We start from the raw sequence: 24,330 nt of genomic DNA on the forward strand, positions 1-24,330 counted from the left end.
GAAAGGAAAGATTTACCCACCCGCAGTGACGGCCCATCACCTCCAGCACAAACGTCCTCTGGTGACTGCAAGAGACGGGAGAGAGAATGCACCCAGCAGTTACCGCAGAGCAGCAACACCACAGATCTATCAGCCTAAGTAGTAACAAGGCCTTAATATTGTGGAGACGCAGCTGAGTTCAGTGGATTGGGGCAGACGACTGGGATTCAGAAGGTCTTGGTACTACACCAAGTGGTGCCGGGTGACCTTTGGCAAGTCATTTCTCCTCCTGTGTTTGTCTCGACGTTGCAGATGGTGAGCAATTGAGGGCTGGGACTGGTTCCCTCCACGCATTTGTGCAGCACCTCGTTATTAGCATTATTAATAATCATCCATGTTGCATCAGTGCCCAGGAGCCCTAGTCATGGATCAGAGCCCCGTTGTGCAAGGTGCTGTACAGACACAGAACACAAAAGCAAGTGCAGAAAGGCAGAAAGCTGCCCTATAATGACCCAGGGTGCTGGGCAGGCTGGTCCATCCCATGATTGCAGTGTAGACGTACCCTTAGGCTCTGGCATCCCAACACCCCTGCATCCCACCGCCGATGCTGAAAAGGAAGAGGTGAGTTGCAGACCCACCCCCAGGCCTCACCTCTGTGCAGTCGTCGTTATAGCATCGACTATCTCCATTATCCTGTGAAGGGCGGAGTCTGTGCCGATCGTCATGTCCGTGCCGCAAAAGTCGTTATCGATGGAGCCGACCATTCCTACAATGTTCAGGTGACTCGAGTTCTTGGCTTCCTCTGCCGTGACGCCACCTGCGGAGAGATTCCACGGCCCCCTTGGAACACAGACGGTCTGCGGTGAGCGTATCAGCCCTGAGCCAGAGCCCAGTGAATTCAAGGGGGTTTGGGTAAGGCCCAAAGTCACAAAGTTTAAGGCCAGAAGGAACCACCAGCCCATCTAGTCTGACCTCTTGCACATCACAGGCCACAAAAGGCCACCCGCCACTCCCGTACCAAACCCAGCAACCAGACCAAAGCAGTACAGTGCTCAGGAGACTGAACTGCTGTGGGCCACAGGCAGAGACCAGGAGGGACAGAGTTGTCACCCGGGCCCCAGGCCTCTGCAATGGCAGGGGATTGATTCAGTGAGATACAGGTCTGTTGCATCTTACTCTGGGGTTACGTTCCGCAGTCAGCGCGTAAAGCGAAAATTGCGTATAGTCAAAATTACATTGAGTGTAATGGTGGGTGGAATAGCCCGCACTACAGGTACAGTATTGAAATTGTTATTTTTCTCTTTTTTTTTTGTTTTTGCCGACCGCGTAAAGCTGAAATCGCGCATGTTAAATGCGTGTAAGATGCGACAGACCTGTACACACAGATAATCCTAGCAAGTGACCTCTGCCTGTGCTAAAGAGGAAGATGAACCCCCTCCCCCCGGATCCCTGCCAGTCTGACCACATGGAAAATTCCTTCCTGACCCCACAAACGGCCATCATTTAGGGTCTGAGCATGCGAGCCAAGCCCCTGAGAAAGCATTCTCAGTACCCCCTTGGCGACGCTTCAAACCCTTCACTTCCTGCTAGAGCAGAAGGAGAAACAACATCTGGATGGAAAAACAGGGGAGGGGAAATTCACTAAGTATTTGTGAAGTTCTTTTTCCACTTCTCAGCAAGCTCTGCTGTCTGGCATTTCCACACCCTCACCATCTTTGCTCCACTGTGGTCTGCTTGGGGATGTGCGTAGGTGGGGAACACAGGAGTGGGTGGGCAGTAACACACGTGGGCAGATGGGTGTCCTGGGACGAGACGCACACACTAGGAGGTGCCTCCGGGAAGGGAGTGCACTGTCTTGTGAGTGGGTGTCTTGGGGGCAGGAGCTGGGGAGATGGCATGCACTTGGGGTGTGCAGAGATAGGCCAATGTCCCTTGGGGAGTGCCTGGGGCTTCAGGGGTGGAGAGGTCATGGGAAACTGGGTGACGTCGCAAAGAGAGCAGAGCCCAGATCCTCAAAGGGATTGGGATTGGGGCCCAAGTGACTGAGGTAGCCAGTTATTTTGTAACTAAGATCAGGGGAAGGAGGAGGCCGTGCAGAAGAATTACTGGGGCTCCTGGCCACACTCCGGCAGGCTGGAAAGCTTAACCCCCTCCCACTCCACCTATTGCTTTGTCACCACGATACCTGTTTTAACCAGTTCCACTAGCAAACTGCTCCACTCGGCCCGGAAGGTGTTTGCTCCAGTCAGGCTGCCGTCACCCCCGATGACACACAGGTTGGTGATGCCTCTCTTCACCAGGTTGCAGGCGGCTTTCAAACGACCCTCACGCGTGCGGAAGTCCTGGCACCTGGCGCTTCCAATTACAGTGCCGCCCTGGGATGGAGGCAGAAGGGGGGTCAATAGGGAACCCCCAACACCCACTCACCCAGAGGGTTGTGTGGTCTGTCGCAGGAGCTGATTGAGGCATGGGGGCCAGCAGGTTGCAAGTCAGAGGGGAGTCTCGGTGAGACTGACATGGGAATGCCAAGAACATGTCTAGTGTCCACATTTTAAAAAGGACATTAACAAATTGGAGAGGACGCAGAAAAGAGTCACAGGGCTGGAGAAAAAAACTTAAACTCAGCACATCGAGCTCTTTATCAGCAAGAAGATGGAAAGGTGACTTGATTACTGTGTAAAAGTACCTTCCCCGGGAGCGGGCTCCTTAACTAGCCGAGAAAGGCAGGACAAGAAGCAAGGGCTGGAAGGTAAAGCCAGACCAATTCAAATTCAAGGTAAGGCACACGTTTCCAACAGTGAAGGTGCCGCCTGCACGGCTGCACAGCAGGCCACCATGGGCTGTGCACCTAACTCCCCTAGCCCAGGGCTGTGGCGCGGCGAAGAGAGACGCCTCTTCTCTCAGCTCTGGGGCTGTAGCAGGAAAAGAGGACTCCCCAACCCCGGAGCTGCTGTGATGGGGAGAGACACCTCTCCCTCGGCCCCAACCCCGGAGCTGCTGTGGTGGGGAGATACACCTCTCCCTCGGCCCCAGCCCTGGAGCTGCTGTGGTGGGGAGAGAGGGCTGAGGGGAGTCATCTCTCTCTGCTTCAGCCCTGGGGTAGCCTGCACCCCAAACCCCCAGCCCCATCCCAGAGCCTGCACCTCCAGACGGAGCCCTCACTCCCCACCCCCTGCACTCCAACCCTCTGCCCCAGCCCTGTACCCTTTCCCACACTCCAAACCCCTCAGCCCCACCCCGCCACACATCACCTCCATATTGGTGCACATAGCATTGCCCTGCTTGCTACCCCCTAATGCCAGCCCTGGCTTTTAGATGCAGAAAACCAGTTGTTGTGGCTCAGATGGGCCATGGATTTCTCACAGCATGTTGGGGGGAGGCTCAGAGAGAAAAAGATTGAGACCTTCCAGCTCCAGAACACAAGCAGCTACTTATCCATGGTAGTCGTGTCCCGCTGCAGTCCCCCTCGAGTCCTCTCAGAGGGTGAAGTTCACCTCTGTGCAGGAGGCCAGCACAAGGGCCTAGAACTTGAGTAAGTTTTGAGGACTTAAAATGATGCATAGGGCTTGCGGTAGTTTCTGCAGAGGGGTCAGTTTGGCCCTTAGATACGGGCCTGAGAGTTAGAATCAGGGTTGAAACAACACCGTTTGCACATGTGGGGGGAGAGGGAGGTCTGATTTCCTGCCAGCTGATTCCGTCTCGAGGGTGGCACACTGCCTAGAGCTGGGCGCTGCCTTGTCCCTATGAGCCCTCTGCAGTCCTTGTTTGTGAAACCCGACCCGAGGTCTCCGATCACAAGCAGGGCTGCTGGCAGCCTTCAGCTCTGCTTTCACGTTATTTTAGGTCTCGGACAGTAATTGTGACCCCAACCTCGGGGATAGCGTTACCCGCAAGTTCCCGAGCCCTCACCTGTGACCCCGCCGAAGAAAAGGGCAAGATGCTACAATCATTTTCCTCCTGGCAGGAATCCCTTCCCTGAAATCATAATGACCTTGAAAGTCATTCCGAGAATCAATGGTTCTTCCAACCCTGGGAGGACAGACGGGTCCAGTGAAGGCAAAAGCTGTGGTGACTGTGACTTAATGGCACGTTTCCCTGTCCCTGTTGCTAACCTACTGTTCCCTGGGATGGAGACAATGGTGTTCTCTGGGTCTACTTTATGTTCCCTCATAGCTGCTTGCTTCCAGTAGCTGATTTAGGATTAGATGGTGGGGTGAGCCTTGCTGTATGCCTCCAGGTGCTCCCTTCCTCTCCTGTACTGGCTGTTCACAGGGCAGGTAGCATTCTGAGGAGGTGGGAAGTAGCTTGCAGGGCTTGTACTCCCAGCTCCCATGCATGTGAGTGGGCGGAGCCTGGATTCAGCCCCGCCCCTCGCTCCCACTCAGCCAAACTGGCATGGAAGGGGAAATATTCTGTGCTGCCAGATATCCTGGGCTAATCCTAGGGCAGCCCAGCAACACGCTGCCCCCTTTGCTTGGGGTGTGTGGCACAGCCACGATTCATGAGAAATATGTCTTATACGCTGGTTCAAAGCCAAGCGCCGTAAGACAGGAGGAAAAGCGCTCTTGTATTCCCACCTGCCAGAACCTCTGCCCATGGCCTCGCCCCTGCCGGAGCCTTTCACCGCCGCATGTAGCTACTACACGGGTAGCGCTGCCGTAAGTGTACACATAGAGGAAAGCAGTTCGCAGCACAAGTCCCAGGGACTTTCAATGGGGACATACGTGCCAAAGTCCCCTTAGGTATCAAGGCCCAAAGGCCCTTAGGTATCAAATCCCAGTGAAATTCAGTGAGAGTTGGGTGCCTGGCTCCTTTGTAAAGCCCAGCCACAATAGTGGCCCAGGCACTGGCTCCCTTTCACAGCCAGCAAGTGGATTCATGCCAGGACCTACCAGCTGAAGCATCATGGAGACGCGTTCCCATGTGGCCTCCTGGATATTGTCACCGCCGTCCACCAGGCCTTGGTAACCCTAGAATGGAAGGCACAGGAAAGAGATTAGAGGCAAGTCTGAAGGCTTTCCTACGCCGGTTACTGCTAGGATAGATAGACGGACACTTTGGTGATGGATAGACAGAGGGCGCCCACAGGAACAGAGGGCGCCCACAGAGTTAAGCAGAGTGAGCCTAAAACTGAATGGAACCATTAACATTCAGATGAGCACTCCCTACCCCTGCTCCGCAGCCCCACACAGAGGTACTTTCTTGCCCACATCCCACCCAATCCATCGCAGGGTTTCAACAATCCCAGCAGCGACTGATTTCAAAGCCAGTATCTCACTGGCCTGTTGCTGACTCAGAGGATTGCACGGACCATTTTGGGTAGACCCAGAGAGGGTGAGAACTGAAGACAACAGTAGATCTGAGTTCGGTTCTGAACAAAGTACTCTGGGTAGGAAACACGTCTGTGGTCTAGGTACAATATAGCAAAGAACAGACTGACAATACAGTGAGACACAAGGTGGGCGAGGTGACATCTTTTATTGGACCAACTTCTGTTGGTGAGAGTAGAGTGACCAGATTTCCCGATTTTATTGGGACAGTCCTGATATTTGGAGCTTTTTCTTATATAGGCACCTATTACTCCCCACCCCCTGTCCTGATTTTTCACACTTACTGTCTGGTCATCCTAGGTGAGAGAGACAAGCTTTTGAACTTAAACTGAGTAAGTTTCTCAGACCTGAAGACAAGCTCTAAGTGTCACAGTGAAATAGAAGATGGAGCAGATTGTTTAGCACAAGTAGTTAACACATATTTCAAGGGACCATTCGAGGTGAAGTGGCCTGTTAACACCTCTCCAGTCACAGGGAGGAGAGCATGGGGGAAAGCAGTTGAGGGTGTGTGGGGGGTTGTTAGTGGGTTATAAATTGTTGTAATAAACTAAAAATCCAGTGTCTATTCAGTCCCTGATTTTTAGTGTCTAGCAAAAACAATGAGGAGTCCTGTGATGACTTAAAGACTAACAGATTTATTTGGGCATAAGCTTTCGTGGGTAAAACCCCCACTTCTTCAGTGTCTAGCAAGGTTCTGAATTTAAGCTCCTAGGCTCGTCTTGCTAAAGTGAGGTGCAGGTTTCCTTGGCAGTACAATGGACTTGGGAGCATTCCTATGCTTGAGTCTACAGCTTCCTCTCCTCCAGTCTGCTTTCTCCTATGCTTACTGCCCTCCCCTTCCACACCTGCTCACATCTTCCCCCTTAGCCCAGCATGTGGCATTAGTTACAATCACTAGGAAGCAGGCACGTGTAATGCTAAGTTCCCTCTAAGCTGGACGACCATGCAGCAGGCTATCAAGGCCCACAGCCACAGGGCCTGGACTGGAGAGGTGCCTCTCCCTCGGCCCCGGCCCTGCCATGGCCAGGGAGAGGCAGCTGTCTCCCAGCCCCAGAGCTGCTGTCACCGGGGAAGTCGCCTCTCCCCCGGCCTTGGGCTGCTGCAGTAAAAGAGGGCTGGGGGAGTCCTCTCTCCCCGCTGCAGCCCCAGGGGCACCCCAAACCCCTCATCCCCAGCCCCAACTCAGAACCCATACCCCCTGCCAGAGCCCTCACTCCCCACACCCCAATCCTCTGCCCGAGCCCTGAGGCCCTTCCCACACTCCGAACCCCTCGGCCCCAATCCCGCCACACATCACCTCCATATTGATGCACATAACAAAATTCATTCTGCACATGGATGGGAAAAATTAGAGGGAACATTGGTATAACGGTCATCTGTCCCTGCTGCCCAGATAACATGATGATGGTCATATTAGAAATGATGGCTAGGTGAGTATTTATGGTGATGGATGGCTCGATGAGTGTATGTAGAAATGAATGGATAGATAAATGCATATAAATATGCTGATAGATAGATAGATAGATAGATAGATAGATAGATAGATAGATAGATAGGGCAATGGAAAGATGGGTACATGTAGGAAAGGATGGATGGACAGACATATGGGAACGTGGTAATAGATGGATAGACAATATTAATAGTGAACAATAAGCTGCAGTTCAAGATAACTAATATATTCCCTGTTTCTCACTATTCCTCTTTCCATGTGGCAGATGTCTCCTCAAATCTAAAGCCGGCTTCCTTTTCATACAAGGCAAGACAGTAAAACTAACACAGAACCTTTAAGAGCAGTATGTCCCGTGGAGACATCACAAAATAAATGGCAAAATATCAACTCCGGCCCTGACTCTGATTAAGTCAGTGAGTCTTGGTCTCAGGTGAGGTCCTCGTCTCTCAGTGGCTCTGTGCGTAGACACAGAATAGGTCTTTGAGGTTACTGCAGGGGTGCAGGCTGCTGATGGAATTGTGGGGCCTGGGACCAGAGGATTGGGATTTAGGGTAGCAAGTTCAGGTTTGGGGTAGTGGGCTGGGGTTCAGAGATGTAGGTTCTGGTTTGGGGCAGGGAGTTAGGGTGGAGGCCAAGGATTAACTGTAAGATATTATATCAAGCACCCTATGAAAATCAGGAGAGATTTCCCTTTCTATCACCTTTTGCCATAGGGATTAGTCTAGACACAATGGGCTACATTTATAATGATTCATGTATTGTGGAGACATTACGTTACTAAAATCCCAATGAAAGCAAAGCTAGATGCAGTTCAGAGCAGAGGTGGGGGAGGCCATTCGAGAAGAAAACGATCGTACCAACCTCATGAACAAAGTACACCTTGGCTCCTGTGAAGATGCCCACTCGAACCACGGCCCGGACAGCTGCATTCATGCCTGTGCAGAGAGAGAGAGAGAAATCACTCTTGCATGCAAAACACCTGCCATCTCATTCCATAATGGAAGGGAATCTCTGCGGGACGTGGCTTTCTGATTCAGTAGCGTGCTCCAATTCAATCACAAACCGCTGGGCTCAACGGAGGAATCGCCAGGTAACATTCTCTGGCCTGTGCCATGCAGGAGTTCAGACGAGGGTTGGGATCTTCAAGAGTGTCTAAGTGAGTTAGGAACACAAGCCCCACCGAAAGCCAATGGGTCTAGTGCTCCTAAGTCACTGACATGCTTTTGAAACATCCCACCACCTAGATGATCCCGATGGTCCCTTCTGGCCAACATGATGGAGCTCAGGGGTTTCTGACGCAGTAACAGGAAGGGGCTTTTTTGAGCAGTTCTGGGCTGGATAGATTCCTGCTTTCAGGTGACACTTGCAGGAGAAGGCTAGTTTTTCCTAAAGGACAGGAATGGTTTCAGCACTAGTCAAGCCTTTCCCCGACACAGCTGGGGGCAGCCTAGCCAAGTGTCATCATGGGAATTCATGGAGCCATTGACAAGAGATGGCAGGCCCAAAGTGAATGTAGGATGGTGCAACGGCATGATGCATGGGGAGGAGGCAGCATTATTCCAGGCCCCAGTAACTGCTGATCCTCCCCAGAAGCCCTCTTTGTCCTCTTCCAGCTCTGCTCTGGTGCCAGCCAACTCAGTCTCTGGAAGGAGGATGCCTCAAAAGCAGGCTTGGCAGGATTAGCTTTTTCTTGGCAAAGGTCAATAAATGTTGATTTTGCCATGTGCACACAAACCAATGAAAAAATATTTCCTTCTATGATCATTGAAATTCACCGAAAGGCAGAGCAAGAAAAATGCTTCTTGGGAATGGATTAGCATTTGATTTAAAGCTCTCTGCTTTGCAGCTTTTGAGAAGTGATGTTGGCACTTTGTGTTTTAATGTTATGAAGCGTTAACTTTTTGAATCCTGATGTTTCTGGTTATTAAATAATTATCATCTGACCTCCCATAATTTCCTGCCAATCAATCAATAAAAATAAAAAAATGCTTAAAATAAACATTATATTATCCATTAAAATGATAAATAACGTAAAAAAAATCTAATTCTGCCAAGCCTACTCACAGGGGTTGATGGACATGTCTCCTCTCTTGTCCGAGAGCCCCTCCCCTTGCTGATCTCTCTCTACTGCACAGAAGGCACATCAGGTGGCTATGGGTCACTAGGCTGATGCTACTCTTTGATGACAGACCTGAACCCTCCATTCACAACACACCACCACCACTCAAGTAATCACGGGATAAACTGTGGAGCAAATGTGACTTCAACCACGCAGCATTTCACTGCAACCTGTCCTTCCTCCAGCCGTTATCTGTCGAGGCCCTGAGCCTGGAAGCAACCCTTGTGCTCCTCTGATGTGAAATTCTATCGAAGTCATCAACATTCAGAACATATTTGATTGGACCAAATCCCATGAATCCCTGTGCTGCAGGGGGTGGATTTTTATGGAAGCACTCACCCCGAGGTGGGCAGGAAAAGCAGCCCTCTCAGCTCCAGCAGCTCAACCAGAAAAGGGCCCAATTCAGATCCCTCTACACAACTCTGGTAGCCTACAGAGGCTGTAATAGAGCCAGAAGGGGATGGTGGCAGGGCATCGGCACAGAACCAGCAGAAGATTGACGTAGGAAGAACTGGGTAAAATTTTTCAACTAAAACTCTCCCCTACCCCTGCCCTGGGGCAAAAAAATTGCTGTTTCAGCCACACAGAAACATTCAGGAAATTTGTGGATTTCGGCAAATTGTTTCAGTTGGGGAGGAAAAAAAAACCTAAAAGAAAACTCCAAAAACATTGGAAAGTTTCATTTCAACATTGTCTAAGCAGATTTTTTTTATTTTTTTATTTGAAAGGACTTTTTGTTTAGAATTTTTTGTTCAAAAATATAAAAACCTGAAAAAAAATGCTTGAAATCAAAGCAAAATGTTTAATTTCAGGACGAACTGTTCAACCCAAAACAGGATTTCCCCCGCAACTTTCCAAGTAGCCAAAAACGTAAAAAGAATGTGTTTTCTATGGTCCAAAAATGGATTTTCCCCTTCTCCAATTAGTTGGATATGCCAGTGAATTGAAACATCCGTTATTTGCTCTGCTCTAGATGTAAATGACCCTATGCCGCACCCCCCTTGTGGGTCTTGGCATGGACGGGGGCATGACAGGAAGGAATGTGCTCAAACCACTCTGTGCTATAGGAATTTTAGGCTGGGTTGAAGCCCTTGGGTAGCTGCTGTAAAAGTTAGCCAAGTTCCTGGGGCTGCTCTAACTTAGCCCAGGGGTCATTCTGGTCCCTACATCAACCCAAAATCCAGAGAGTGCAGAGGTGGCTTAAAGAACGTGCCGCTGTTAAAGAGAAATATCCACGGGTTTCATTTAAATTTGGATTTTGGCACACAGACTAATAGAACCCCCACCAGAGCATGGGAACGGTTAGATTTCTCCAGACTCCTCCCAGCCACCACCCAGAAAGTGGCCAGCTCTAGAGGTGAACCCCCTCCAAGAGTTAACCTGGTGATGGCTGGGCAGGTGGAAAGCTGGGACCATTGCTACTGACCAGCTAAGAATTCTGCCCATCTTATTCTATTTATACATCACCCTGTCTCCCCCACCTCACCGTGGGCCACTGGTTTGTCTCCTCCACCTGCTCCATCTTGGCTTTGAGGTTGGGTGCTTTTTGGGGCAGGGAGCGTTGTTTATCCTAGCTTTGTACACCACCTAGCACAATAGTGCCCAAGTTGGTTGTGGCCTTTAGGTGCTACCGCAATGTAAATGACGGATATTATCTAAGGTGACCAGACAGCAAATGTGAAAAATCGGGACGGGGGTGAGGGGTAATAGGAGCCTATATAAGAAAAAGACCCAAAAATTGGGACTGTCCCTATAAAATTGGGACATCTGGTCACCCTATCTAAAGTATTTTTATACCCTAGCATCAGGGCACCTCATACTCTTTAATGTAGTGAATTAATGACAAACTGTCATGCTTCAGGGCATAAGCTTGCCCCAACTAACTGGTGGTCAGCAAGAAACTTTCCCTTCCCAACACTGCTCTGAGACAGGGCAATTATTCCCATTTTACAGATGGAGAACTGAGACCCAGAGAGACCAAGTGGCTTGCCCAAGGTCCCACAGGGAGTCTGACAAATCAGGGAATTGAACCTGCATCTGTACCAGCCTCGCAACCTAACCACTGAGCCACCCTTCCTCTATACAAGACACCCCCACTGCAGTGCACAAACAAAGGCACTGGATAGTACAATTCTGCATTGGAAACAGACCTGCCAGCTGTGCATGGCTTGGGAGCATGCCTGCATCTTAAACTCATCAAATGGGTAATGACAATGGGGAGGCATTTCTGCTCCAGCTGGCTAAGCCAGATGATCTAAAGAAAATACCCAGCTTTGTTTCACAGTTAGAGGCAGTTTCCTTGGGAATATAATACAGCATTAAAATGATCCCATAGAACTAACACTAAACGCTCCATGAGAAAAAAAAAACAGCTGGACTGCAAGGCTTTCAGCTAGAGATTTGAAACAATGGAAAGGTATCATTGTCCAGGTGGATGATCCTATGGAGGGGTTAACTCCAGAATGACCAGTAGTTTCTCCCCCACAGGAGTGCTTAGGCTGTGCCTAGAAGCACTGGACCTGAACAAAGCAATCAGCCGCAAGCATTACCAGATGCTGATATCTGATGCAAACAAGTGAATGGGCAGATGCCCAGTTCTCCCAGCATCCTTGATGCCAGCTATGGGCACTGGCAGGTAAAACTGGAAGAAGAGAGTTCTTTGCCAACCCTGCTGAATACAACCCGAGGGGCAGATGCATGCACTGACTTACCCGTTAATATCCACTCAGCTCCCGAAGTGTTTTGAAAGGGAGTAAATCTCTCAGGAAGGGATGTACCGTGGCTGATATGGGTTTATGTCTGGAACTAACATGATGTCAATCAACGCACCCTAGGAGCAGCTACACTGAATCAGTGCATCATTATTACTTATTTGTATTACAGTAGGAACTAGAGGCTACGCCTGAGATCAGGACCCGGTTGTGCCCGCTGCTGGGCACAGACAGCCCCTGGCACACAGAACTGACAGTCTAAATGGAAATGAGAGACAAAGAGTGGGAGGAAAAACAAGTGTGACTTGTCCAAGGTCACCCCCATCTCCTGAGTTCCAGCCCAATGCCTTGGCCACTGGACCAGCCTTTTTTTCTCTTTGTAGAGCTTCCTTGCTAAGTAAGAGCTTCTCTGTGGCCGTCAAGGGGCAGCACAAAGCCTATGTGGGTTGGTGTGTCACAAACACATCACGCTCCATCCCCTGAGTGGGGTGGTCCCCTTCAGCAGAGGACAAAGGGCGCTTCCAGACCCTGCCGCTCCTTCTGCAACTCCATGTGTGGGCGAAGGGCAGTGGTTCAGCACAGCCGCTGATGTGCCAGCGTAGCCTCTTCCCTAAGCCCAGGCCACGTTAAGACATGCAGGGAACTGGTTCTGTGTCACTGGGGGGCTCTAGGCTCCCCAAATTGTTCTTCATTTCTTTGCCCAGCAGAACCTCCCAGGGCTGCCTAACATAACTCGGCCCTCCTCTGTGCCTGGAGCCCCTTACTGCTGGATGATGCTGCCTCATGCATCTGATCCCTCGGATGATTTTCACATTTTATTTTTGGTCTGATGACATTTAACAATAAATGCCTGAGATTCTCCCTGGCACCCAGTGCGCCTGAAAATATCCCAGCCGGAGAGGCCTCTGCTTGGGACAGAGGAGTACTCTGGGATTGGATTACAATCCCTCTCCCACTGGGGTATTTGCAGCCACAGCTACCCTCCTTGTGCGGACAATGGCCTTGTCCGAAGGTACAATGCAAGTGTATAGGGCACAATGCAATCTTGGACGACAGCCTACAGACACACTGTAACAGCAAAGCGGTGAGGGGAGATAGTAAGAACTGAAAAATGACCTCTTTTAAATTTTATATCTATATGAAATTTTGGACCCCTTGATTTTTGGAGAGCTCTGTTTTAGACACCCCTACCCCACAACCAGTGGACTTGGAATGAGAGGTCCCATTTGCAAATGAGGTGGTAAGGGGCATTATTGTATCTTTTATCTGATGGTTTGTGAACGCAATTACAGGCTCTAGGTGCCATCACAGATCCTCGCACTGTTGCCTGAGTAGTGGTTAAAACCACAAGGCCTCGTGGTCACCTGAGCCAGGTTGGCATCTGATCCAAAATCACACCTTGTGATTTTATTGTGAGTCTCGTGGCAGTTAATGTTCTCCAAGCCCCAGCTCCCGGAGTCACATGATAAGAATCTCAGCTCTCGTTTAAAAAAAGTATGTTTCTAGCCTTTGTGGTTATGGAGAAAAGCTTGAAAATATGACTCCTAAAGGCTCAAAACCCAAAAGGCAAAGAAAACACATCAACAATTTGTTTCCTTCAAGCCCCCCCATCCCCACCCTCATGATTTTTATACCTATCTCATGATTTTTGGGAGGTGTAACTCATGATTTTGGATGCTCAGGGAATACCGCATTCAAGCACCAAAATAAGGATTGGATTTCCCAAAAGTATCTTGCCAACATATCTATACCACACACAGGTCACCATTTTAAAAAACGATTGGGGCCTTTTGAGTTCCCAACTGGAGACACCTTAAAGCAGTGGTTCTCAACCAGGGGTACATGTACTTCTGGGGTATGCAGAGCTCTTCTGGGGGTACATCACCTCATCTGGATATTTGCCTAGTTTTACAACAGGCTAAAGAAACAGCACTAGCGAAGTCAGTACAAACTAAAATTGCATACAGACAATGACTTATTTATGCAGTTCTATATACTATACACTGAAATGTAAGTACAATATTTAAATTTCAATTGATTTATTTTATAATTAGATGGTAAAAATGAGAAATTCAGCAATTTTTCAGTACTAGTGCGCTGGGATACTTTTGTATTTTTGTGTCTGATTTTGTAAATTTTTAAGTGAGGTGCAACTTGTGGGTACGCAAGACAAATCAGACTCCTGAAAGGGGTACAGTAGTCTGGAAAGGGTGAGAACCACTGCCTTAAACAGGACCTGATGCTCTCTGGGGGCATGCTCAGCACCCCCTGAAAATCTCCAGAGTTCTCCTGCTGGGCTCTCCCAAAATGGAAGCAACCAGAACCTCTAGTCTCTTTTGAAAATTACGCCCTTTGATTCAAACACAGAGACTCCAAACACAAACAGTGCCGCTTATCTCCTTACCCTGCGCGTCTCCTCCCGAGGTCAACACAGCGATGGCTTTCCCACGCCCCAGATTGTGTGTGCGCTCATGTTTTTCTGGAGGCTGCGACATTTTCTTAGCTGGAATATAAAAATAATGTATAGATTGATGGAGAGCCCCTTCCCGGGTGCCTCCTGCCTGCCCGATTCCCACACAGTCTCTGGGACCAGGGCAGTTTCTTGCACTTGGGGCTATCTCCTTTCAAAGCACCACCACTCGGTAAACAACAAGCCAAAATGTCATACTGTAAATTATACTCTGTGCTGTGTCAGCCGCACCTAAATCTGGATGCACGCAATGAGCTGTCACGTTGTGTGACTGAGGGACCAATGGATACAGACTTTGGCAGAGCACCTAGGAATTGCTGCTTTGGACCCTTTTCAACAGGTTTTTTGTGGGGGTGGGTTGGTTGTTTAGTTGTTTGTTCTGATTGTACACACCACCGATCTACAGACACATCCCTGAAAAGTAACAAAGCCACATGGTATGAGCTGAAATTTGTTTGCAAAATCCCAACGCACAATCAGAAGGGAAAAGCTAATACTGTGCCTCTGCGGGTTTTTTTCTCAGATGTCCCTAGTCACTGAGCAGCAGTGTGCACCAGCTGGTCAGCTAGCAGAAGTATCTGATCAAAGTGACCTGTTCTCCAAATATCCTGCTGAGTCCAAGGTTTGAAAGTTCAACAGTTTCTGCAAATACAAACATCGTGGGCCTGATTCTCAGTTATGGTAAGGCCATTGTATACTATAGGGCCTTACGTTCTGCCACTGACATGCTGGGTGAACTCGGGCAAGTCATTTCACCACCCTGTGCCTCAGTTTCCCCATCTGTAAAACGAGGAGAATGATATGGACCCGCTTTATAAAGCTCTGAGCACTATGGATGAAAAACACCATAAGAGTTGGGTATTATTAAATATCAGGGGAGTATAAATTACATTTATGTTCATTTTAAGGCCTCTTCACATCAGAGTTGTGTAAAGCGACTTTAGGGTAATGGCTCAAAGGCACATTTAAAGAAACTTTCTCTGGTGGCTTAAGTCCCAAATTGAGGCTTTCTTAAAAAAATAAAAGAAACTCAATTATTAATAGATTTTTTTCATATGTTCCAGTAAAAACATTTTAGAAAATTTTTCTGCAGCATCTGGACCCAAAACTGTTTTAGCATGATTTGGACCTCCATTGATCTACTGATGGAAAACCCTAGATAAGAGCTAGGTGCTATGATGATCATTGTTCCAGGCCACCAGAACCAACCCATGTAGCTGCCTCGAAAGTGACCAGAAACAAAAGAGAAACTGACTTGCCTATTTTCATCCTGGGGAGAGTTTTAAAGAAAAGAAATCCAACATCATAAACGAAGATAGAGCAGCTGGGTAAATTGGTGGCCCAGGTCATTCTCCTGTTCCCGAATATCAATCTCAAAATTTATTCAGAAAACCATGAAGTTAATTTTTTGCACCAATTTTCACCCATTTTTACATTTTTGTAATAAATACTGATAAATTCCTGGGACATTTTAAACAAAATAAAACCTTAAAACAAAGGACTGAGACTGTGGACAGACATCTCAAGTCCTTCGGGCACACGGCCTAGTGGGAAATTGTCACTGTACAGTGTCGGATACCCATTCATCGCTCAGGAAATTGTGGGTATTTGGGGTCAATCCCCTCTGTTCTATCCCATGATCAACTGCACAACACTCTTCCTCATTGTAAGGACAGAGCATACAATCCTGTTGGATTTGCAAGGTCGCTAGATCTGTCTCTACGTCAACTCTCCATTGGTCAAACTTTGCTTAAACTCTTTGGGGGACAAGGGCTGTTCCTATGTTTCTTTACAGCACCCAGCACCACACTGAGAGAAGATTGTTCTACGAGGACCTTGCCTGTGGCTTTTAGAAGAATGCCTCTACCCACTTTGAAAAAGGATCGACAATCACCATTGCCTTTCTGGTTCCTTGGTAAAGGATCTACAAAATCAATCTGCAAAGCCATCCATGAACTTTCATACAATTGCAATGGTGCATTCCTTTTGGACGGAGTATTGCTGGTTTGGGCAAAAGCCAAACAGTTGTCACAATATTGTTGTACATCCAATCTAAGAAGTGGCAGTCAGGTAGTGAGCAGGTTTCAGGGGGTCCACCAAGCAGTGCCAATGTTAGACTCACTGGAGCCCAGGGCAGAAAGCCAAAGTCCCCACTGTGCAGAGCTGAAGTCCAGGCCCCTGAGCTCTGCCACCTGGGGCTGAAGTTGAAGCCAGAGCAACGTGGCTTTGTGGGGCCCCACTATAGCGTGGGGCCCCAGGCAACTGCTTTGCTTGCTACCCCCTAATGCCAGACCTGGCTTTTATATGCAGAAAACCAGTTGTGGTGGCACAGTTGGCCCATGGAGTTTTTATAGCATATGGGGCTCAGAAAAAGGTTGAGAACCCCCGTCTAGGGCTTACCTAATTCTCTCTCCTGCCAAATCTCCATATTCAGTGGACATTTGGGCCAGTCACCAAGGAGAACCCCCAAGTCAAGCCCCCTAACTAGCATGGGGCTAGGTTATTTCAGGCCAATGGAGAGGCCTCCCCGACAGCCCTCAGTTCAGTCCCTGCTTTCCTTTACGGGCTGCTAGCACAGAACGCAGTCATTGTGATGTCACTGGAAAGCCCAGGCGACTGTTTCTCTGTTCACAGGTTATGTCATCTCCATGGCCTGGGGGTCCACCCCCGCCCCGTAAGGAGTGATGGGATGGTCTCTCTGCTGCATCAGGAGGCAGCTAACCAGAGGGGGGATTTTTTTTTTTAAGCTACCTCTCAACTTTGTCCCACAGTCCCCCGATTTCCATAGCCGTGCCATCTACACCAGCTCTGCTTTGCCGCCAGCTGCCCCGAGATCCCTCTGCTCCAGCACACTTGGCCGCCTCGCCTGGCACCGTACTCCTTCCGGTCCCAGCGTGGAAAGTGGCTCAGATGGAGTCCAATTCTGGCTGCCACGCTACAGTAAGTCATTAAGAACTGCAGGTTCTTAGCGTCTCTGAAGAACAGGCCTCTAGGGCCAAGATCCTGATAAGCATTTAGGCATTGATTTCAATGAAAGCAAGGAGCCTGCATAACTTTGAGGATCTGGGCCTAGGTATCTCAGGTTGGTCACTGAAAAACTGAGGAACATGAATCAGTGGCCGCTTTAAAAAAAATATTGGCCAAAGCCTCTAGCTCCCTGCAGTTGTGAAGGAAACCTTCCCGAGGTGAACCAGCTGTTGCAGCAACCCAGTTGTTGTGAGGAGCAATCTGAAGGAGAGGGTTCTTCAAGACACTTTTTCTGCTCCACCAACATCACAGTACACTACAGTCTTCAGCTACCTTACGGCAGTGTTTATTTCCCATTTGGATCCTAAGAAATCCTTAGAAAGCTTGTCTGGTGTTACTCGTGCAGGGCCACTACCCACAACCTCCTTTCCTGCTGTGCCTACAGGGATAAGGAAACAAGCCTGCAAAGGGGTAAGTGGATGGCGATCAGAGGCAGCTGGAGATGGAGGGCTGGATTTTGGCTATTGTGAGAAGGGGAAAAGGTTGTTGTAGTTGCCAGTATTGACACGGACAGTTTTGCACGGACTCTGGGAAGGCAGAGGGAGATGGTGTGGGGGAGCTAGGGGAGAGGGCAGAATGGGGGTGTTGCTGAACTGGGGGGAGCCAGGTGGGTCACTGGGCAGCTGGGGTGGGGTGGGAGTAGGGGTTGCTGGGATGGGAGGGGAATCTGTTGGCTTGGGAAGGTGGGGTGGGAGAGAAGGAGGAGTTGACTAAGAGGGGGAGTCAATGGGTGAGTGAGGGAAACAGGATGGGCTGTGAGTCAACTGAGGACAGTGAGTCAGTTTGTAGTAGCGTCTCCCCCCCTCCCCTCCCCTCCCTGGAAACAATTAGTGTCGGCCTTAGAACAGGGGTGAGCAAATGTTTTTGCCTGAGGGCCACATCTGAGAATAGAAATTGCATGGCGGGCCATGAATGCTCACAAAACTGGGGTTGGGGTGCAGAAGGGGATGAGGATTGTGGTTGGGGGTATGGGCTCTGGGTGGGGCCAGAAATGAGTTCAATTTGTGGGAGGGGAGTTGAGGCAGGGGTGCAGGCTCTGGATGGGGGTGTGGGCTCTGGGTGGGGCTGGGGATGAGGGATCTGGGGTGCAGGAGACTGTTTTGGGCTTGGATTGAGGGGTGCGGAGGGAGGAAGGGGGATCAGGGCTGGGACAGGGGATTGGGGCGCAGGGAGAGGCTCAGGGGTGCAGGCTCCAGGTGATGCTTACTTCAAGCAGCTCCCAGAAATAGGGGCATGTCCCTTCTCTGGCTCCTACATAGAGGCGTGGCCAGGCGGCTGTGCACGCTGTCCCACCCGCATGCACCTCCCCTGCAGCTCCCATTGGAGAACATAGGAGCTGGAGGGGGGGCCATGCCGCTGCTTCTGGGAGCCGTATGGTGCGGCCCCTGACCCTGCTCCCCGGCTGGAGCACCAGAGTGGAGCAAGCCCTAGACCCCACTTCCCAGCAGGAGCTTGAGGGCCGTCTTAAATCGGCTGGTGGGCCAGAGGTGGCCCAGGGTCTGTAGTTTGCTCACCCCTGCCTTAAAATATGTCATGAGCATATCCTTAGGGCTGCTGAGTGTTGTAATGAGAGCTATAGAATGGCATAGCTTTAGCTGCCAGCACTACTCCTGGCAGGGATGGAAGAATCCCCATCCCCTCCTGCTACATGGGCTGGGGTGGCAGCTTCCAAGGGTGGGCGTTTTAAGCCCCAGGACAGTCCTGGTCAAAACAGCAGAGTTGGGGAGAAGAGATAAGAACTGGGGGAAGCCCCAGCGTGTGAGATGCATGATCACGCACTGTTCTTTCTGCAGAACCTGTCTCACAGGGCGCACACTGAATAAAGCAAGGGAATACAGTGAATGATTCCTGCCTCATTCTAACCCTTATTTGTTTAAACGCTGTGCAGATCCGCTGAGCATTATCTATGGACTTGCTCTGAATTAACACCCACTGTCACTGAGCATAATCTGGTGCCTGGGATGGATGGTCCATGGTGGATGTGGGTGGGGGAACTAAGTCACCAGAGATGATAAAAGTAACTTATTGCAAAAACAATAGTGTATTTCCACAAAATGTAAATGTATTTAAAAATAAGTATTTTAACTTGATGCCAACAGAGAAAACATTTGATTTTTTGGTAGACAGGCACCACATATCCTGCTTGTGACCTTTTTCTCTTTACGCCTGATTGACTAAGTGATTTAAAAACACATGTTGCATCCTTCCCACATTCACTGCTGCTATTACTTGAATTCTGGCTGAAGCTCCTCATGAAATCAGAGCCCTGCTGTGCTAGATACTGGACATACACTTTGTAGGAGATGGTCTCTGCTCCAAAGAGTGCACTATTTCCCTATTTTACAGATGGGGAAACTGAGGCACAGAGTGTGAGCCCATGATTCTGGAAGGTAGCTAAGCATATGTATCACTTCCATGACTTCAGTGGGACTACTCACATGCTTAAGTAGGTGGCTGGATCAAGGTCTGCATAACTTACCTGAGATCAGATGGGGTGCATGTGGCAGAGGCAGGTCTCCCGAGTCACAATTCATAAGAGTTTAAAGCCAGAACGGACTCCTGCGATCATCTAGTCTGTCCTCCCGCATATCACAGACCACAGGACTTCCCTGGATTAATCCCTGTTCAAACTAGTGCATATTTTTAGGGGGGGGGGGAATCCAGTTTTGATTTTAAAATTTCCAGTTGAGGAGAATCCGCCACAGCCCTGGGTGAGTTGTTTCAATGATTAACTATCTTACTGTTTAAAAATGGAGCCTTATTTCTAGTCTGAATTTGTCTAATGCTTTAACCACATGACACCTCCTCTCTCGCATCCAGCTTGGCCAATGAATGGGGCAGGAGTGCAGCAATAACACAATGAAAGCCTGTGTTGTGATGTAGACAGGATTTGCCTGCAACGGCTTGTTGAATAACAAATACCCTTGTTAACAAACCAACCAAAATAATGATCAGTTGGCTAACAGCTGATGAACAGAGGAAAGTTAAATTAATGGGCTAACATTGGTGAACTGCAAATTGAGGGCTTGGCTTTAATCATCACACACATTCCTCTTGTCAATTGTCTTGGTTGTCTTTCAAGGAAGAGAGGGGTGGTTAGCTGAGGGAGCTCTGCAGGCTGTCAGACCTGATGGTGTGCCTTTATAACCCTTCCTTATTAAGACGATGCCATCAGCCAGATTTTCTCTGAGCTCCCTTCATGCTCTGAGCTGAAGCACTGGGGCTGGTTGAAAGTTTTCCATTTAAACTCTTCTTTGATGGAAAATTGGGGCTTTTGATTAAAAAAAATTTCTTGAAAAGTGTTGGCTTTCTGCAGGGAATTTTGATATGTAATGAAAAACCTGAACACCTGAAATCCAAAGAGGTTTCACATTTGGGCTGAAATATTTCAGGTCTTCCACCATCGCCCACTGGAAGAATACCAAGATAATTAGTCTTAGAAGCCAGACCCAAACTCCCTGAGCAGGTTGGCCTAGAACTCACCAGCATCTGCATGGTGGGGTGATTCCTGGGATTCACATACTAAGTAGTTGTGCTAGACAGCTTTTATTCCTGGGAAGGGGCCACCTCCTGTACCTGGGTCAGATGAAAAAACCCAGCCTTGCACCCAACCATGCCTGGGCTCATAACTGAATACCCAGTGAGAGAGAGTGTGCTAACACAGGACTAGCTGAGTCATCCAGCCAGATTTCAAGGGATGTACACAAGACCAGATCCCTCTTTATTATCGGAGTGATTTGATGGCACTCATTTGTAAAGCACTTGTCACGCCTGGTCTGGTGGCATGATGGGTCCTGGTATCTAGGGAGCGAAAGGCCAAAGGAGCAGCAAACCTGTCTTTGCACCGATATGTAGAACTCATTGACTGGTTATTGGTTTGTCAAGCACGAAGTACATTGTCAGTGCTCAATAAATAATAGGTATTTCCCACACCTGTACCTCTCCATTTGCTGAAATCCCCAAACCTCCACCTGATATTCCCACTACATCTCTCCCTGCTCATCCACTAAAGTGCCATCATTTTCTACCCTCTGCTGTAATTCCCTCTCCGCCATCCAACTTCAACGAACTTCGCTATCAGAGGGGTATCCGTTTTAGTCTGTATCCACAAAAACAAGGAGTCTGGTGCCACTGTAAAGACTAACAGATTTATTTGGACCTAAAGTTTTGTGGGTATAAAAACCTCACTTCTTCAGTTGCATGGAGTGAAAATTACAGATGCAGGCATAAATATATTGACACATGAAGAGAAGGGTATGGTAATTCCTGCATAAACATACTGTCTGCATCTGTAATTTTCACTCCATGCATCTGAAGTGGGGTTTTTACCCACAAAAGCTTATGCCCAAATAAATCTGTTAAACCTCACTGTTTCAATTAAAACCTTTTGATTAATCATTTCCCCCCACCCCCATTATTTGCAGTTCTCAGCACCAACGTGCCCACTGGCTCCAACCATTCCCCCCCATGTACACCCAGACCCACTCCATCCAAATCCTCTTCATATCCCCAGCCTCTCCCCATCCCAGATGCATTCCACCCCATGTGTGCATGCTCAGTTTCCATTCACTTGTTAAAGAAGGGCTAGATTGTGATGTCTTTGCTCACTTTGGGTAGCATCTTATCCCATCATCAGCCCCATTATAATCAACCAGATGATACCTGCGGGAATAAAGCACTACCAGGTGCAAGCAAGAGTGTTACAATCTGATCCTAAGCATTTCAGCAACAAATTACTCATCAGTCTGCAAATATCAAACTCCACTAACCTGGTGGCTCTTTTTTTTTCTGGGACAACGGGAAGAAGGTGAAGAAAAAGAAAACTGCGAAAGCAAGTGACACAGAAATGAAAAGTTTGGACCCAACAACAGAGAGGTCCAATGGAGACCACATAACCGGAAAGTACGTGCTTTCCTCCCTTGTATTTATAGACATTATATCAGCCCACTGGAGCAGCTGCCTCTCCCATGCTTCCCTCTTATTGGCTGATATAAAGGGCATGGCCTTACATTGAAAAGGTTTGAATCACATTGCCTTGCAAACTAATTTTAAAAATCAGGGCCTGATTCCCACTTACTCTAAGGCCTCTTTATGTCACTTTGGCAGCATAAAAGTGCCTTGAAGCGGGTATAAATCAGGCGAGGTATTTCCAGCAAAGATAAGGAGGTGTTAGTACCGTTATATAAGGCACTGGTGAGACCTCATTTGGAATACTGTGTGCAGTTCTGGTCTCCCATGTTTAAGAAGGATGAATTCAAACTGGAACATCAGAGATGCACTAGGAGATCTAGACAGGAAAACCTGTCTATAAGAGACCAAAGCTTGCTGTTTAGCCTAACCAAAGAAGGTAGGGGAATTTGCTCTATAATAATCAGAGATAATAATAGGGACGAGAGAATTATTTAAGCTTAGACCAAGAGACACAAGAACAAAGTATAACTGGACACTAGAAATGATTGGAAATAGAACCAAGTTCTAACCATTAGAGAGGAATCTGGACGCCTTCAGAGGGAGAGTAGGCAAAGACATATCTGCTTAGGACTACTGTAAGTTATGTGAAGGGATGGTAGATGGGTAGCTTAGTTGCAATGATACTTGACTTATAGCAGGGTATATGCCACGTGGTCTGTGATGGGTGTTGGAGATGGGTATCTGAGTTCTCAGAGATCTTCCTGAGTGCGCTCGGTGATCTTGCCCACAGCGCAGTAGCTGATCGCCATATTGGGTCGGGAAGAATTTTTCCTCCAACAGAGCAAAGGCCCGGAGGTTTTGCCTTCCCTGCAGCATGGCATGCACTGCTGGTGATTCTCTGCAGCTTGAGGTCTTCAGACCACAGTTTGAAGACTTCAATAACTCAGACATAGGTTAGGAGTTTGTTATAGAAGTGGATGGGTAGGGTTCTGTGGCCTGCTTTGTGCAGGAGGTCAGACTAGATGATCATATTGGTCCCTTCTGACCTATGAGTTTATGAGCCTATAAGTCTATAAATGTTCCCACCCTCCCACTGAGAGCACCCTCCGCACAGAGGGCCACTGTGGCTGATTCAGAACAGGGATAAAGGCTCTACAACAGCTCTACCATTAGCCCGCAGCATAGGAAGTGGATAAGGGGTGTAGCCAGAGTGCACTGCAGCAGCCCCTAGGAAGTAGAGTCAGGACAGTCCTACAGTTTCTCTGACTTGCACCAGGAGTCAGGCCAGACACAGCCACAGAATACAGGAAAGGCCAAAGTGGCTTCAATCGACCTTAAGTCCCCTCCACCCACACACCATTCCTGCCCCAAGTGCAGAAAAATAACAACACCAGGTCTATTAAATTAACTTTATTTCACTTATAAATGGTTAATTTCAACTGCTCAGCGAATTAAAGTTACAAACAGAATGGCCTCTCTTGGATTCTCACTGCAGAAAGCACCATCACGATTTGAATGAACAGCAGGGTCGCATTCTGCATGAACTACCACAAAAGCTACTCCAGTGGGAGTTGGGAGTTCTCCATTCATTCCATGAAAAGAAGCCCTGAGCTAATGGTATTACTTTTGGTTGAGCTAAGGATTTCTGAAGGATGTGAAGACAAATAATTAACCGGACCGATTCATGGGCATGGCTAAGCAACCAGAAATCACAGGGAGGTGGGGATAGCATCCCAATACAATGATCATTATCTAACGGAAGTGCTTTGTAGTGAATGGCAATATCCAGGGGTGCAGCATCATTAGCGAGGCTGACAAGTTCAAGAGGAATGCTGTAATCTTGCATGTACACAAGCAATGGCTACGAGTCCTTTCATGGCCAAGAAGTAACACAAATCTTTTACTTACTCCTGTGAGGTAGATTTTAAATATAAGAAGACAAATGCTGGATGACAGCTGGGTCTTGTAGTGTCACTCATCAAAGCCAGAATACAACCTCAAACACAAACACATTTTGAATGCCAAGTCAGGGTTGAGAGTACGTGCCTTCAAACATAATTACTTCTATTCAGTGAGCAACACAATGTGATTCACACAACACATGGCAAGATAAACAGGCCACAGGATGATGTGAAAGGCTAGTTCAAAAACACCCAAGGAAAACAGTAGCTCCCAAGATAGTATATATTGCCTGATGCCAAAGACTGTATGTATCAATGCCTGGAGACAATATTGCAGCTTCAAAAAGAGAAAGCAGGTTCACAACCTCTCTTGTTCTACTCCCCAGTGAGACTGCCTTGTATCATTATTTGTAATATGGTAGACCCAAGAGA

The 24,330-nt window shown here is 48.4% G+C and overlaps 1 protein-coding gene across 1 annotated transcript in view; it reads right to left on the minus strand.

The window, feature by feature from the left end:
- PFKM (phosphofructokinase, muscle) overlaps positions 1 to 21,982 on the minus strand; it is a 45,225-nt gene extending 23,243 nt beyond the window's left edge. The window contains exons 1-7 of the mRNA XM_032786771.2: positions 21,856 to 21,982; positions 13,994 to 14,092; positions 7,621 to 7,694; positions 4,872 to 4,949; positions 2,165 to 2,354; positions 631 to 796; positions 21 to 65 (exon numbers count right to left, since the gene is read on the minus strand). Coding sequence (XP_032642662.1) covers positions 21 to 65; positions 631 to 796; positions 2,165 to 2,354; positions 4,872 to 4,949; positions 7,621 to 7,694; positions 13,994 to 14,092; positions 21,856 to 21,979 — 776 coding nt within the window. The 5' untranslated portion in view covers positions 21,980 to 21,982. The remainder of the gene's footprint in view (positions 1 to 20; positions 66 to 630; positions 797 to 2,164; positions 2,355 to 4,871; positions 4,950 to 7,620; positions 7,695 to 13,993; positions 14,093 to 21,855) is intronic.
- Between the last annotated feature and the right edge of the window lie 2,348 nt (positions 21,983 to 24,330).

This window comes from Chelonoidis abingdonii, chromosome 26 (assembly GCF_003597395.2).
Source record: "Chelonoidis abingdonii isolate Lonesome George chromosome 26, CheloAbing_2.0, whole genome shotgun sequence".
Lineage (NCBI taxonomy): Eukaryota > Metazoa > Chordata > Testudines > Testudinidae > Chelonoidis > Chelonoidis abingdonii.